The sequence below is a fragment of the Biomphalaria glabrata genome, chromosome 7 (assembly GCF_947242115.1).
Source record: "Biomphalaria glabrata chromosome 7, xgBioGlab47.1, whole genome shotgun sequence".
Taxonomy (NCBI): domain Eukaryota; kingdom Metazoa; phylum Mollusca; class Gastropoda; family Planorbidae; genus Biomphalaria; species Biomphalaria glabrata.
Genome location: NC_074717.1, coordinates 40,213,121 through 40,227,645, shown reverse-complemented (window position 1 = coordinate 40,227,645; position 14,525 = coordinate 40,213,121). Strand labels below are relative to the sequence as shown.

At 31.4% G+C, this 14,525-nt stretch overlaps 1 protein-coding gene across 2 annotated transcripts; it reads right to left on the bottom strand.

The window, feature by feature from the left end:
• Positions 1-2,423: 2,423 nt before the first annotated feature.
• Positions 2,424-12,981, bottom strand: LOC106077924 (vesicle-associated membrane protein/synaptobrevin-binding protein-like). Of its 2 annotated transcripts, XM_013238632.2 has the most exons (7): positions 12,817-12,980; positions 10,341-10,493; positions 9,799-9,905; positions 9,424-9,546; positions 6,869-6,922; positions 6,160-6,267; positions 2,424-5,280 (listed from the first exon to the last, which is right to left on the bottom strand). In XM_013238632.2, exons 1-7 carry the CDS (start codon positions 12,872-12,874, stop codon positions 5,116-5,118), a joined length of 768 nt encoding a protein of 255 aa, XP_013094086.1. In that variant the 5' UTR covers positions 12,875-12,980; the 3' UTR covers positions 2,424-5,115. The 2 variants fall into 2 exon arrangements, with proteins under 2 accessions (XP_013094086.1, XP_013094088.1); XM_013238634.2 differs by lacking the exon at positions 6,869-6,922 and having other exon boundaries at positions 12,817-12,981.
• Between the last annotated feature and the right edge of the window lie 1,544 nt (positions 12,982-14,525).

Sequence of the window (14,525 nt, the reverse complement as noted above, 5' to 3'; positions counted from 1 at the left end):
TTAGGCGCTCAGTAAACACAACTCTGCCCGAGTCGGGTGTCGAACCTCGAGCCCCCTTCTAGGTAGCCAAGCCAAGCCAAGTTCTCGACCACGAAAGAATGAATTGCGATCAACGATGACACATTTACGACTAAATAATTTGACGGAAAAATAGATATCGATTTATTGATAGTTTTTCTAGGTTCTAGATTCATGTTGTTGTTTTTTTTTTATAATTGATTTTTTTTTTTGCGTGTCAGCAACACTCTAGTAAAGAATACACATTATTTTGAATTACATTTTTTAGGGCATCGCTAGGAACTGCCTCGCAGGGCATCATATACCCTAGCTACGCCACTGCTGGCTTATGTTATACTAAGTTATAGACGCAAATACAGAAAGTACTGGCAAGACTATCTTACAAAGTAGGCCTTCCATGTTCTGCTGGAGGCCGGGGCAGAGTGTAGAAGGACTACTTATACCATTTGACATCTGCGCTGGGTCAGCACCTATGCCGTTTCAGGTATTAACACATGACAAAGGCGGTCTTTTTTTTTTTTTTTGGCAAGTTTAAAATAGGATGCCCTTACAGAGGTGATCCCCCAGGAAATGATATAGAAGATATAGTCAAGTCATGTGTTTCACTTACTAAGACCGCATCACAAAAATAAAGAATAGAAACAGAATTAATACAACAATTGGTCCCTATGATGACCTGCTAACTACTGTCAAAAAACGTAAACTCTATGGCCACATCACAAGGTCCTCAGGGCTCACAAAGACCATCCTTGAGGGAACAGTACCAGGAAGAAGATGAAGAGGAAAACAGAGAAAGCGATGGGAAGAAATCATCCAGTAATGGATAGGCCTGTCAGAGAATGAAATACTATCAAAGGCAAAGGACAGATAGAAATGGAGAAAGACGGTTGACAGATCTTGTATGGTGCCCAAACAGTCCAACAGACTAAAGAATAGGTAATGGTGAAGTTATCTTATCTTATATAATACAGACGTTACTTCAAAAAAGAAGATATTACATCCTACGCGTCATGCATTTTAACCAATGACTTAAACCAATGAGTTAAATGTGAACCTGTCATAACTGATGTTATTGAATGATTATCTAATTGTTTAGTAAAGGGCCAATCGCTTATTCAAAGCCTCAACAACGAAAAATAACCTTTTCCTTTTAGTGAAGTCTACCAGTGTATTGGAAACCTTCAACTAACAAAAAAAGCACTATTCCCTTTAGTTAAGTGGTACCATGTAACAATCTGAGAGAGGCAGTTCACGTGTATAATATGAATACTTATTGTTTTAAATTATATTCCACTTAAATGCATACTAAATATATTTTTTTCTCTTAACCCCCCCCCCCCCCATTAATTTGTAAATGTAGTTAGTATGACAGAAATTACTAGATTTCGTAATACAATTTTTTTTTAAAATAATTTTTTGACAAAAGAATCTAGAACAGTTTGCTAAAAATATAGTAAATTAGTCATAGTCTTTTACTATTAATAGTAAATAATTGTAAAAATGGTGTATTTTTTAATGAAATAACTGCTTGCATAGTTGATTTCAAAAATAAAATTTTCGCTTTCAGAAAAGAAAAAAGTAGCCAATGCATCAGAACTTTGAAAGGTCTAAAATACCATAACGTTGGATTTTCAATATCTTTTTAAGTTTACGAAATCTAAACGGGACAGGCGGACAGAATTCCACACAAAACTAATAGCACTATTCCTCTTTCGGGGGCAACTAATAAATGCATTAATTGGCAGATTTTATATGTTAAATATAGCCTATACAAAAATAAGTATAGTGTTCAAAAAATTTGAACAGGGAAGATATGCAGAAACATGTTTCAATTGTACAGTATAAATTTTGATCCTACAGAAAAGCCATCAGATATGAATGGAAAGGAATTATATATATGTCAACTTTTTAAATGGTCACTTCATACTTCACTATATTACCTTTTTTTTAAATTAAAACTGGACTAAGCATAATAACTGATTGGCAGTCTTAGCCAACATCTTTAGTTATAGTCATATTCCATGTTAGATATTTTTACCAGTACTGCTAACTGAAAAACAAAGCCATCCTGCTTTTCAACTAAGTTTTAGTCGCCAGCATTTTTTTTTTCACAATTAATGAAAAAAAATAAAAGCAAATGGTAAACAGATTACACAATTGCATGTTTTATCAACAAACACAGCAGGGAAATTTTCTTCACGTTTTCTTAAAATGGCCACATAGACCATTTAACATTGATTTGAATGAAATGTTTATCAAACAGCCCATTTTTATGTTATCAAATATATATTCTTTTAAAAGGCTTTTCTAACAAAAATAAATAAGTCTTTTGTTTCAGATTTTTAAGGCCTACATTTCAAATCATTACATAGACATAAAGGAAAAAGAAAACCATTAGTCCAAAGTGTTTTACAATTTGAATTTAATCCAAAGAATCAACTTACACTAAACATGACTTCACATGGCATGTAACAATAGGTTCAAACAAAAAAATCTTTGAATTAAAAGTACAAGCGTTCTTGTCGTCTGCTCTTCTTGAAGTATCACAATACTAGATTGGTTGAGTTACGTTAATACAACATGCTATACGGTCAGTTAATGTTCATACAAATACTCCAGATGCCAAGGGGATTAAAGTCTTCAAAAACAAAACAAAAAAACCTAGATGTATTTCACACTTCTCTATCAATGTTCTTCAAAATATTTCTTTTTTGAGTAAAGTGTGTGACAAACGAAAAAAACCCAACCCACAAAACAAACACCTTCAAATCTATCTAACCAAAAATTCTACAATACATTTGATATAAAATAAATATCTAAATTACAGAATGATTCAAGCATACAATGGTTGGCTAATCGTTTGTTCAATATATTAGTAAGCATATTAACAATGACAACACTGTCTGAAGCACTTGCTAGGTTGTATAAATGAACCAGACTAATACAAAGGATGTTAACTAAAGTGTCAAATGATTACAAAAATCTGTTACAGCTTTTAAGAAAAAAAAATAATCACAGAATGTTTAGTTATTCCATGATACATGTTCTACATAGAACAAAGTGTAGCTAAACTAATAGTCTCCTTAATGATTATGCTGTACACATTGTACACTATAAATAGTCAGTGTGCTCTCTGGCTGCAGCACTAGTGACTGGGTGGTTGAAAAAAAACCAACACCTAGTGTAAGCCTTCATGTTTGACAAAATCAAATAAACATCATGAATAGAGAATGTACTCATAAAAATTTGTTGTTACTTTCGAGATCACTGAAAAGACAAAGAAAATTGACTTCAGGAAACACTAAACTATTGCAGACATTTGGAATTAATACAACATACAATGAAGTTAAATGTGCATTCTAAAGACGGTAAAACCTGAAAAAGAAAACAATTGAAGTGGGAGATTAACAAAGAAGATCAAGTGATGTTAATCAAATGTATCAAGACAGGAACTTTTTTTTTTCTCTGATGATGCAAGTATCTACAAAGCTCACAACAGATGACAAGAATAAACAAAAAAAATGCCTTGCCAATGTCTAAAGATATCAATTTGCAAGCAGTAGATAATATTATCATCTCAAAATTATTTGAACTGCTACATTCTTGCACTTATATTAAAGGAAATTATTTCAATTTTATAATAAAAACAAACACACACAGCTGGAGGTAAATTTAGACTTTAATAATTTATTAAATTTGAACTTATAAGGAAATTGAAATTAACTCTACCATTTATATATTGCATAGATGAAACATCCCACATTGCACTTACAAAATAGTATTGTTTATTGTGATATAGTAAAAGTAATATCCAAAAGAATTGACTATGGGAAAACTATCCATTATGGCACAACCAAACATTTACCAATAGGAGGAAATTTAGATGTTTAATAATATAATATGTTTTAAAGATTGATTTAATATATATTTCTATTTAAGATAGGAAAAGAATTAAGTCAATGCAAACTAACTATATCCTAAATATACACATGGAGATGTAAGTTAGTATGAGAAATGACACAGACAAAGACATTTACCGACACAAGTAAATAAGTTCATACCAGTAAATAATTTATATGTACATGTTTCCAGGTCAATAACATGAAGTGCAGGAAGCATTGTGGGGAGAAAAAAAAACACGTGTCTGCTAGATGAAGTTCAAGAGAGTACATGTTGACAAGATTATTAATATATATAATATATTACAAATGAAACAAAGGTAATAGTAAAAAAAACAACAATTATTCTAAATAAAACATTGTAGTGATTGAAATCCTTTTATAAACTCGTAACTCAAGAATAATACCCCAAAAAAAAAAATCTACAGGTTATAATTCCTTAATACATAATACACAGTAAAAAAAAAAGGAGAGGGAGAATACTGAAGCTAGTAGAAATAACTTTTGAACTTCCAAGCCGCTCATTAATAGTTAACTTACATCCACAAACAAACAAACCAAAAAAATTGTTATTTAGGACCTTCCAATGTGTTTTCTTAGTATCCATTGAAACATTTTTCAGTAACAGTCTTGAATAAGTTTTATAAAAAAAATATTAATCAAATAAATTTATAAAAAAAAAAAATAGAAAAGAAAATATAATAAATGCCTTAGAAACAAAACTTTTTACTACAATACACTGTGACAAAGCAAAGAACTTCAACATATGAGTTTTTCTTTAAATTTATAAATTAAAACCCAGACACAGTATGCATTTCTTTTTTTTTTTACTCAGACATACACTATATATATATATCAGACATTATTGCAATGTATATTAAATTTTTTTTTTGCTTTCTTATTAAGCTACCAATATTTTTGTTTATTTATCATTTTAATAATAATAAAAAAAACGTCAATGGTTCTCTGCAGGGAAAGCAGCATATCAAGCCCAAAAATATTTAGTTAAAAATATCTTCAGAAACATGTTTGACGTTTGACAACGACTTTGCCATAACAAGCATATTAGATTAATTTCATGTATCCTAACTAGAACTGATCACACATTTACCTCACTGATAGGTCTAAAATAAAAAAATAAAAAGTATCAAAGAGAAAAATAAACAGGAGGTGTAAGTAAAACATTAGGCCCTGTATGTCAAAGTACAAATTTCCCAATGAGGAGGCCCAGTAGAATAGCAACAACGATATACACCACTGGTGGGAAGGCTTGAACAGTGTTTGTTGATGAAGGAGGTGGGTGTGAGGGAGTGGCAGAAACAGTATCAGCCATGGCCACTTTACGCAGGCGTGCTCCATCCTCCTGATAATTATGAAATGTGCATTTTTTAAATACATATAAACCTTTGAAAAAATTCACATCTGTGTTAAGAATAGTAAGATTTTTAGTTGTTTTTTTTCTGATACTTAATTTATAGATGATAGTAATGAAACTTAACATATTAACAATAACACTAAAACCCGAAGCCCAGTAAAACAGAACATCTGCAGGTTTATTTCAATACAAATCCTTGTAGCTACCTAGATCTAGTTTCTCTTTTATATTCAGACTTTTTAACAATTTTAGTTTCCCCTTTATTCTATTAGCTGATCTTAGATACAAGATCATCTATTTAGAGTGGCTAAACTAAAATGGAGTTTTGAAAAACATAGCCACTAATAAAGGAAAAAAACAACAACAGTAAAATGAGAGAACAAACTAACATTAGATGTGTCTTTTTCCCAAATTTAAGACAAGGAAATTCAACTTTATAGGTTGACTGAATGATGATGCACTTTTAGGCTTATTTTGCTAAATCAATTAGTGCAAATGCTGAACAATAATTATCTAATTAAAGAGTATTTCATATTTTGGTCATGTCTTAGTTTATGCATTTCAAAGCTGATTTTTTTCCCTATCCATCTAAATTCTGAATTCTACATTGAGAAGTAAATGAACCACAAAAGAAAAACAACAATCATATCTTTAAGACTCATTTAAGGTCAATACCTAACTGAGCAAAGGTTTTTAAAATCTATTATGCTCAGTTTTTAAGCTTTCAAAATAAGAGAAAACACAATAATTAGTAATTTTGCTCTGATTGCTCAGCTTGGATTTAACTGCTCTAGTAAAGATGTATTCAATGATTAGAGTGGCACTAAAATGCACAAATTAAATTTAAAAATAAAGAAAGAAGCATACCTTTAATTGATTATTTTCAGATCTCACCATTTGTAACTCTTGCTGAACTTTCTTTAATTCAAGTTGCAATTTTTTAACTTCATCTCCAGAATTAACTGAAGGCATTTTCTGTAGGATAATAGGCTGAAAAGTTACCAATCTGACAAAACATACCCTAAACCTATGTTAGCATAATTTTAGCCCAATAATATTAAGTTTTTTTAACTTTTTTTTTTTCATAGCACTCTTAACAAGCATTTTCCCTTTATTTAAATGAAAAACAGAGATGGTATAAACTAAGCATACAAATTTTAATAAGGATGGAGGCTGATATTGTTAAGTGGATTTAATTCAAGATGTGATGTGTTTCACAGCGTTGAATATGTAGAGAAGTGAATTCTCTATTCCTATGATTATATGTGATACCCCTAACAAAAAGTGGAACATGGAAAAAATATGATAGAATTATGAGATGTGCTATAGTAATTAAAAATAAATTAAGGAAATTAAAGATGATGATGCCCTGACTGAAGTTTTCTTTACTTTATGAAAGAAGGTATTAATAGCAATATCAATAACAATACAATATTTTATATTTACTAAAAATGCAAAAATTGCTATTAAAAAATCTAAATAGTTTAATTTGATAGCTGCTGTTACTGCACAAGTCTATGGGCCATCAATAGTAAAGAGGTTAAATATGTCTTTTTAAAACAAAAAAATATCTTACTTTAGGAGATTCCACCTTTCTTGCAAAAGAAGAATCCTCAACATTGCTTTCTGACTGTTAAATAAAAAAAAAATCCTTTAGGACAAACTTTTAACTTCAACATATTACAATAAAAGTAACTTTTTTACAAAATTAAAAAAGTGCCTAAATATATATTCTAACATTTATCCTTCAGTTTTGAATTTGGTCATGTGTCAAAGAAATGGAAATTTTTAAAAAAAGCATCTGTTATTTAAAAAAGAAAGAAGGGGGATTTCCAGAGACAATATAAATATATATGTAGTTTAATGTTTAAAATCCAGGTAATTAGTGTGTTAAATTGTATTGTTAGAAAAACGTTAAAATTTGAATACAAAACAAAAATTAACACAAAAAAGTGTAAATGGAACTAGTTTCTCATTTTACTTTTTCAAATAAGTATTGAGGCCCAAAAATAAAATTTTGACTTGTGCAGTAACAACATTAATTCTACTTTTATGAAGCAAACAATTTTTTTTAATAACGTGAGAAAAAATACTGGAACAAAAAAAAGAAACCTTTCTTATAAAAATTTACTGTAATTATTATATAAAGAAAGTGGCCTTTAGAAAGGTAAAAATCTCACAATAATCCACATACATTAGAAGTTGAAGTTTCTGTGGTCAATGGTTTATTAGGGCGTTGAAAAGCATTGACCAAAAAATTAATAACCTTCACATGCCCAAGCAGAAGAGCAGAAGAGAGGTACCCCCCAAAAAATTTGGGCAAATTCAAATACTTTAGCCAAGACTTTCTGTAGAGGATAGAGGACACAGAAATTAGCAGCAGAATGCAGCGTACCTGTGCCTCCGCATCACTGTCTTCAGAAAATATTTACCAGCTATTAATTATATATTCTTAAAACAACTAATCCCTTCCCTTCATGTGCACAAGACCTTTTACTGTGCATGATAGTCTAAAACAACAAGAAATAAAAATTTGGCCGATTGTATTTTTTAACTCAACAATCAAAAGGACAAATAAGCAGAATATAAGATTTAGATGATGGCTGTTTATTTTGACATTTTATATAGATGGAGTGAAGTTTGAATCCAGTAGGTTATTGAATTTGATAGAAATTAAAGAAACTGTGAAAAGGTATATTATGAGAATATAAGTATAACTGGTCTTAAAAATCCATACTACTTTTAGTATGACCTTATGCTTGAGATATATATCATTTTCTAGGTACATTATAAAAAGTATATTTTAGTGTCACAAGTGATATTCAATAAGTCAAGCAAAGATGGAAGAAATATATTGTAACATATGCCATAACTATTGCACAGAAATTCATTGTTTTTTTAACTATACTTTTCCTAAAGTAATAAGAACTGCTTCGAAAATAAAGGTAGTCAGCTTTGTTACTGTTGAAACAGGAAGTAACTTTCTATTAATAGATTACTTATACTTGCCAATGCAGAGATCTGAAGAACAAACGATTAACATGAAAATGAACCTAGGTGTGTGCTTTTCATAATAATAATGATGACAACAAAATAAAAAGTACAAATCCATATTTATTTATTGACATCCTAATTTTCAATTATTTTGCATGAATGTCTTAAAATGGATCTGTCTGGCTCAAATGGAGTGATTTTCAATGTCAGATGTCCATGAAATTTTCGGAGAACTTAGTTTCTGCAGATTTATGGCCTCCCAGATTTATCAGCTTGCAATTTTTATTTGTGAGGTAACTTAAAGGTAAAGTGTACAATAATAACCTGCATACTATTGAAGAGTTAAAAAAGAAACTAAAGTAAACGTTAGTTTGTTTAGACCTACAGCTTAGATGAAATCTGTGGTATTTTATACTTCCCTAACCTCATTCATTGTTTACTCCTGAGTTAATTTATAATGAATATGGCACAAGAAACAATATTTTTCACGATGGTTTCTCTTACATTGTAATTTTTCTATCACTTATCATTTCTAGTGTTTTACCATTTTGATCAATTGTAGTCTAATACCATAATCAAACTTGAATATTTGAAGATTAATTTGTGCATCAGTGAAAATGTGGCCATGTTTCAAAGTAAGACTTTAAGTTTACCATAACAAAATTGTTCGGTGTCATTTAAAAAAAAAAACATGTTCTGTTAGAAGCCCCGAATAATAAGAAACATGATATATGCTGCATTCAATAAACTGTCAACAGTTAAAAACTATCACTTCTTAATACTGACAGTAATATGGATATCTAGGTCTTGAATTGTGTTGGTTTAGTAAAATTCTATATTACATCCTTGATATAATTATAGAATGAGATTTTATAATCTGAAATCAAACATAAAGAATGATTTTGAAAAATCATTCTAAAAAGAAATTATTTCATCCTTTTCTCCATCTCTTGAGGCTAATCAATCAATATGCTTTTCATCAAGTAAACATTTTAAGTTACTTGTCAGGTAATAAGAATTTGGCAACTCCTGGTGAAATAATCAGCACAAATGAAAATGACTTAAAGAATCTTGTTTTATAATGTTTAAAAGACACCAGGGACTTGTAGATCTAAAATAAACTATATATATGCTTACATAATGTGCAGAAGCTTCACTGTGTTTAACTGTTTCCGCTACAAATGGTTGTGGTGCATCAGGCATTTCAAAAACACACTTTAATTTAGTATCCATCAAGCTTTCAGGTGGTGCATCTCTCCACTGAAAGGTGGAAAAAAAAACAAAAAAACTTTCAAATATCACTGCCTGGTATGGCAATCTGAACATAAGAAAACAGAAAATACTTTTTAAAAAGAAAGAAGGTTTTTTTAAAAAAAAACTAGGTAATTTGCAAACGAATGTTCATATTATATCCAAACTGTTATTTCTTACTTTATTTAATACTCATGAACTGGTATGTTTGCCTAATCATACTATTAAATTAAATATTACTTTTGTAAATAAGATATTTACCAAAACCTCTTGGTTATCAACCACATGATCAGGAGCAAACATTGACTGAACCATAAATTTGTGCTTGTTTTTTTCAGTTGGATCATATTCAAAGGGCTGCAGCATTACTGAAAACATTAACAAACACATGATTGAAGCTTGGCCACAAACTCCAATTCTTTCTTGTCAGTGTTTACATTATTGTGAACCAGTGACGTAATGCATAATGAACTAAACCATTACAAATACAAACAAGGATGAGCTTAGATGACTAACATGTGTTGCACTTAAGTGACATTAATCTAATAAAAAAAAAACAAAAAAAAAACCACATCTGCTTTGAAACAAGTCTTTGTCTAAAAAAGTTTTTTTTAAAGGATAAAACTATGTAATTACTAAATTTGGTGTATCTTTTGTATTTTGTGTAGACTTTCAGTTTTGTTGGAAAGTTTTAAAATAGGAAAAGATAAATTTTAATCAAGAATATTTCTTTTTTTTTTATTTATTGATAAAAGTTTGGTGTTGTCTTTATCAGTCTTTAGTATTATGTTTTTTGTACAAACCTGCAACAACTATTGATTTCTTAGGTTCCAATATTCCACTGTTCGGTCGCACACAGTATCGTTTAGGTGCTGTTGTTTTTACTTTGAAACATATCCTTTTATCTGTTGGGTTGGTCAAGTTTAAATCTGCTGTAACAACATCTGTAAAGGGTCCTAGTAAAAAAAATCAATGTTAAATGTATAATACAAATTGACATGACAGACTACAGTAGATCTAGTAGCTTCACTCCTGATAGATATGTGACATCAAAGGGAGATGATCAACCAACACTTGTAAATAAATCAGCCATTGTTCACACTACATAACTTAAGCTTTAAGGGACTTTTTCTCAAATATATTCTAAGTTAAAGTTGTGGACTTTGAGCTTACTTTAGAGCTAGGGATAGACTATTTGGATCAAGTTTTTAACATACACCATAAACAGACTTCCACACAATCTAGCTATACTAGATCAAGATTTTGACCTTTTCTAGATCTATTGTAAGTTTTCAATTATTATTATAGCTTTTATATAGCGCTACTTTCATGCTTATAGCATGCTCAGAGCGCTTTGGTCCAATCTCATTTGTGGACCGAATTTACTTGAATGAGAAAGACATTAGATTTACATTAGACAGATCTCTCTCTATAATAGATCTAAATCTACGCCAGGTCCATGTCAAGACAGAGACATATGTTTGAGTATATGTGTGAGCGCTTGTATGGACAGAATAAGAGCTAGACAGAATGCCATATCTGAAGGTAAAAAAAAAAAGGAAGACATTCACCGACCTATTATTTACTATATTTATGAACACATTTAATGAGCTGCACACAACATCAATGTCATCAAATCACAATTTTAAAATGGGTACAATACTAAAAAAAAATGTATGTTTACAGTAAACCACAAGCAGTTGATTCACATAGTAACACATACACATAATTTATATCTGATCTATATTTTGCATTAAATTATTTTGAAATATAACAATAAAAAAATGATGATGTAAGTTATACTAATAAGGCTTGTCTTCGAGTCAGAAGATTAATGAGGAATGCAATATTTCCTGTGACATAGAAACACATACATTTCACATATCCTTTCCTGCTAAAACATGTAAATAGGGAGAGGGGAAGAACTTTTTACCTTTCTAAACACGAAAATATATCGTCATATGTTGTGAGTTATCAAAGGGAAATAACTAGAGATAACTAGATTAAATCTAGAGGTAGATGATAGATCTTTTAAGTCACTATTACTGTCATTATAATTAGAATAGATCTAGATTAAATTTAGCCTGTCACTTTTTGTTATATTACTAGATCTAGAGTAAAGTATGTTTACTGGCCACTAGGGTTTCCTCAAGCTTATCAGCCACTTCACCATATTATTGTTAAATCCTCTTCATATTAATCTTCATAAACCTAACTTCCCAACTTATATTACATATTCACCATTTTTTTTACACTTCTGACACATGAAGCTCCATTTTTCATTGAGAGAATGCAGTTTTATCTAGGGTCAAAGTAGTCTGGTATAAAAACTTTTTTTTTCCAGGGAAGAAAGAGATGGGTCTGTGGTTAACATGTTTTTTAAGCCCCTAGAATGCCCTAGATGCATAAGCCAAACAAAACCCAGATAGAAGGCTTCTTACAAGACATAGAAACACATACATTTTGAATTTCCTTTCCAGCTAAAACATGTAAATAGGGAGATGATTAGGGTTAGATTTAACCTAGTGAGTAGTTGGTAGGCCTTGCTGACTCTAGACCTAGAATATAAATCTAATCTAGATAGAATTCTTTAAGATTAGTATAATTAATATATCATTTATATCAAGATCTAGATAGATCTATAGAAAGATCTATTGTGGAGTACATAGTACTGTTCTTTTCATCCTATAAAATAAATATATTACAGACAATACTTCAAAAAAGAAGATAATTATGTCCTACTCATTTCAAGTGTCAATCTACTAGATATGTATATCTAGTCTAGACTATCTACTATTTTATCTAGTCATGCTTGTTATTGCTAATCAATGACTTAAACTCTGCTAAGTTGTTGGTTTCCCTGGCAGATTCAGGCAACCTATTCCATTCTCTAATGCCACTAAGTCACTAAGACTAAGACTCAACTTCAACAAAGTCTGACTAACGAATCATCTAATGGCACAAGTAAGCTAGGGAAGAAGAATTCAAGAAGCACTTGACTACTTGACTTGACTTGCAGTACTTGTACTCATTTGTTCTTGAATACGAAAGAGGAAAAGTGCTTCTATCTTAGTGTCTTCATAGTCAAATGACAAGTTGATGATCATGATTATTGTTGAAAAATCTCTCAATCAATTGAAATCACTGAAACTGAGTGTCACTGTCACTGTGTGTGCTGAGTCCAGTAGACGAAAATCATAAAATGAGTTGAGTCTTAGAGTTGAGAAAAGAGAATCAGACTCAGAGTAGAGGCATACAATGTAAACTAAGAATACATACCTCTAAAACGAAGTTCACCTGCTGGTTCTAAAATAAGTGCCTGTTCACGGTTAGCCATGATAAATAAAGTCGTAAGAATAAGTTTAAAGATCAAATTGGATCGTCAGATATTCAGCTAACATCAGTTCCGTCCGACCTCTTCGTGTAATTGCGCATGCGCAATACATTAAGTCTGAAAGCGAGACGTTTTTTTCCAACCGTTAAAAATAAGAATCAAGTAGATACTAGATCTATACTCTATAGTCTAGTATTTTGAGGGGAAAAAAAACGTCTGTCTAATCCAGAGCCTAAGTCTCGATCTAGATTAATGACTAGAGTCTTGACTCTACATATACACTCTATATAGATCTATAGGCAAATTTTTATGATCTAAAATATTTAGAATGTTCATCATAATTAAGCATTGTACATTTAATTTAGATTCTAAATCAAACGTGTTTTTTTTTTTTGGGGGGGGGGGGGGGACACGTAGATCTAAACATATAGTATACCATGGTACGTAGCATTTGACTATTTATTTTACTTAGACTTACTTGGGCGGCAAGCTGTCTCCATAAAGATCTGTCATTGGCAATGTCTGAAGCCTCCTCCCACCTGGTATCCACTGTTCTGATGTCCTCCATCAAGGTGTGGCGCCAAGTAATACGAGGACGTCCCTGTTTGCGCTTTCCTCGTATTGGCTTCCATGTGGTCGCAACTAAAATTAATTTTTAATATTCTAACTCGCTGACTGAACCGTCATTGAACAATTTAAGACTGTAAGGCCTATAGCATACAGGAATGGGCTAATTGATGATGGTCTAAGGTCTTATATATATACGATTTCCCTAAAAGTTAAGTTATTGCATACTGCCATTAATTATTGTGAATAAAGTAAAAAAAAAAAAAAAACAACTTTAAAATTGTCTTTTTGTTGTCCACGTAAAGCTGGCACAAGCAAAATATCAAAAATACATTTAAAAAAAAAAAAAAAAACACAAAAGCTTATCTAAGTGGGAGAACTCAATATTTACCACTATTCTATCAAAAATGAAGAATTTATTTCCCTTTTTTTTTTTTTGGTATCCACAAATTAATTACCAATAAAAATATGTCAGATTGACGAGAAGAGGCGATCTGTACATGATCTGTGTTAGTAGCTCAATAATCTTTAGCCATAATCATCTACTAGGCTATATAATTAAATCCTAGGCCCTGATCATCAAAAATTCTCTACCTTGCAGTGGATGATAAATACGAATATTTAGCCTGTTATTACTTAAGCCTAGAAAAATTAATTAGCCATTTTCAAGATCGAAATCATCATCACCATCAAACTCCATTAGAGTGAGGGCTTGAGAGGCTCAGATCCTCTCTTGCAAAAGCCCTGGACCGAAACCCTGTTGTCTTGCGTAGTGCATCAATGTCGCCATACAGGTCGAGAATTTTGGGTCTCCCAGACCTGTCGAGACGGAGATCAGCAAGTCTGGGGCAGTCAAACAGAATATGAGGCACGGTTTCCTCTTCTTCCCCGCAGCAAGGGCACCGTGAATCAAAATTTGGCCATAGCCGCGAGAAATATGAGCCAACAGGACAATGGCCTGCCCTGCACTGTGCTATAATAGCTTGCTCAGGCCTGGATAGCTTCCACCACGGGGAAGTGCGGTCAGGGCGCCTCATGCGCTCCCATGCAGACTCCACGGGCTTTTTGGGACTTGTCCCAGCACTCA

Bases quoted from the DNA above. Each gene is read 5' to 3' on its own strand.
- LOC106077924 (XM_013238632.2), bottom strand. From the start codon at position 12,874: ATGGCTAACCGTGAACAGGCACTTATTTTAGAACCAGCAGGTGAACTT. The intron at 9,906-10,340 runs GTTTGTACAAAA...TAATGTTTTCAG, and splicing joins GAAATCAATAGTTGTTGCAG to TAATGCTGCAGCCCTTTGAA. The intron at 6,923-9,423 runs GTAAGCATATAT...TTTATTTAACAG, and splicing joins GTGAAGCTTCTGCACATTAT to TCAGAAAGCAATGTTGAGGA.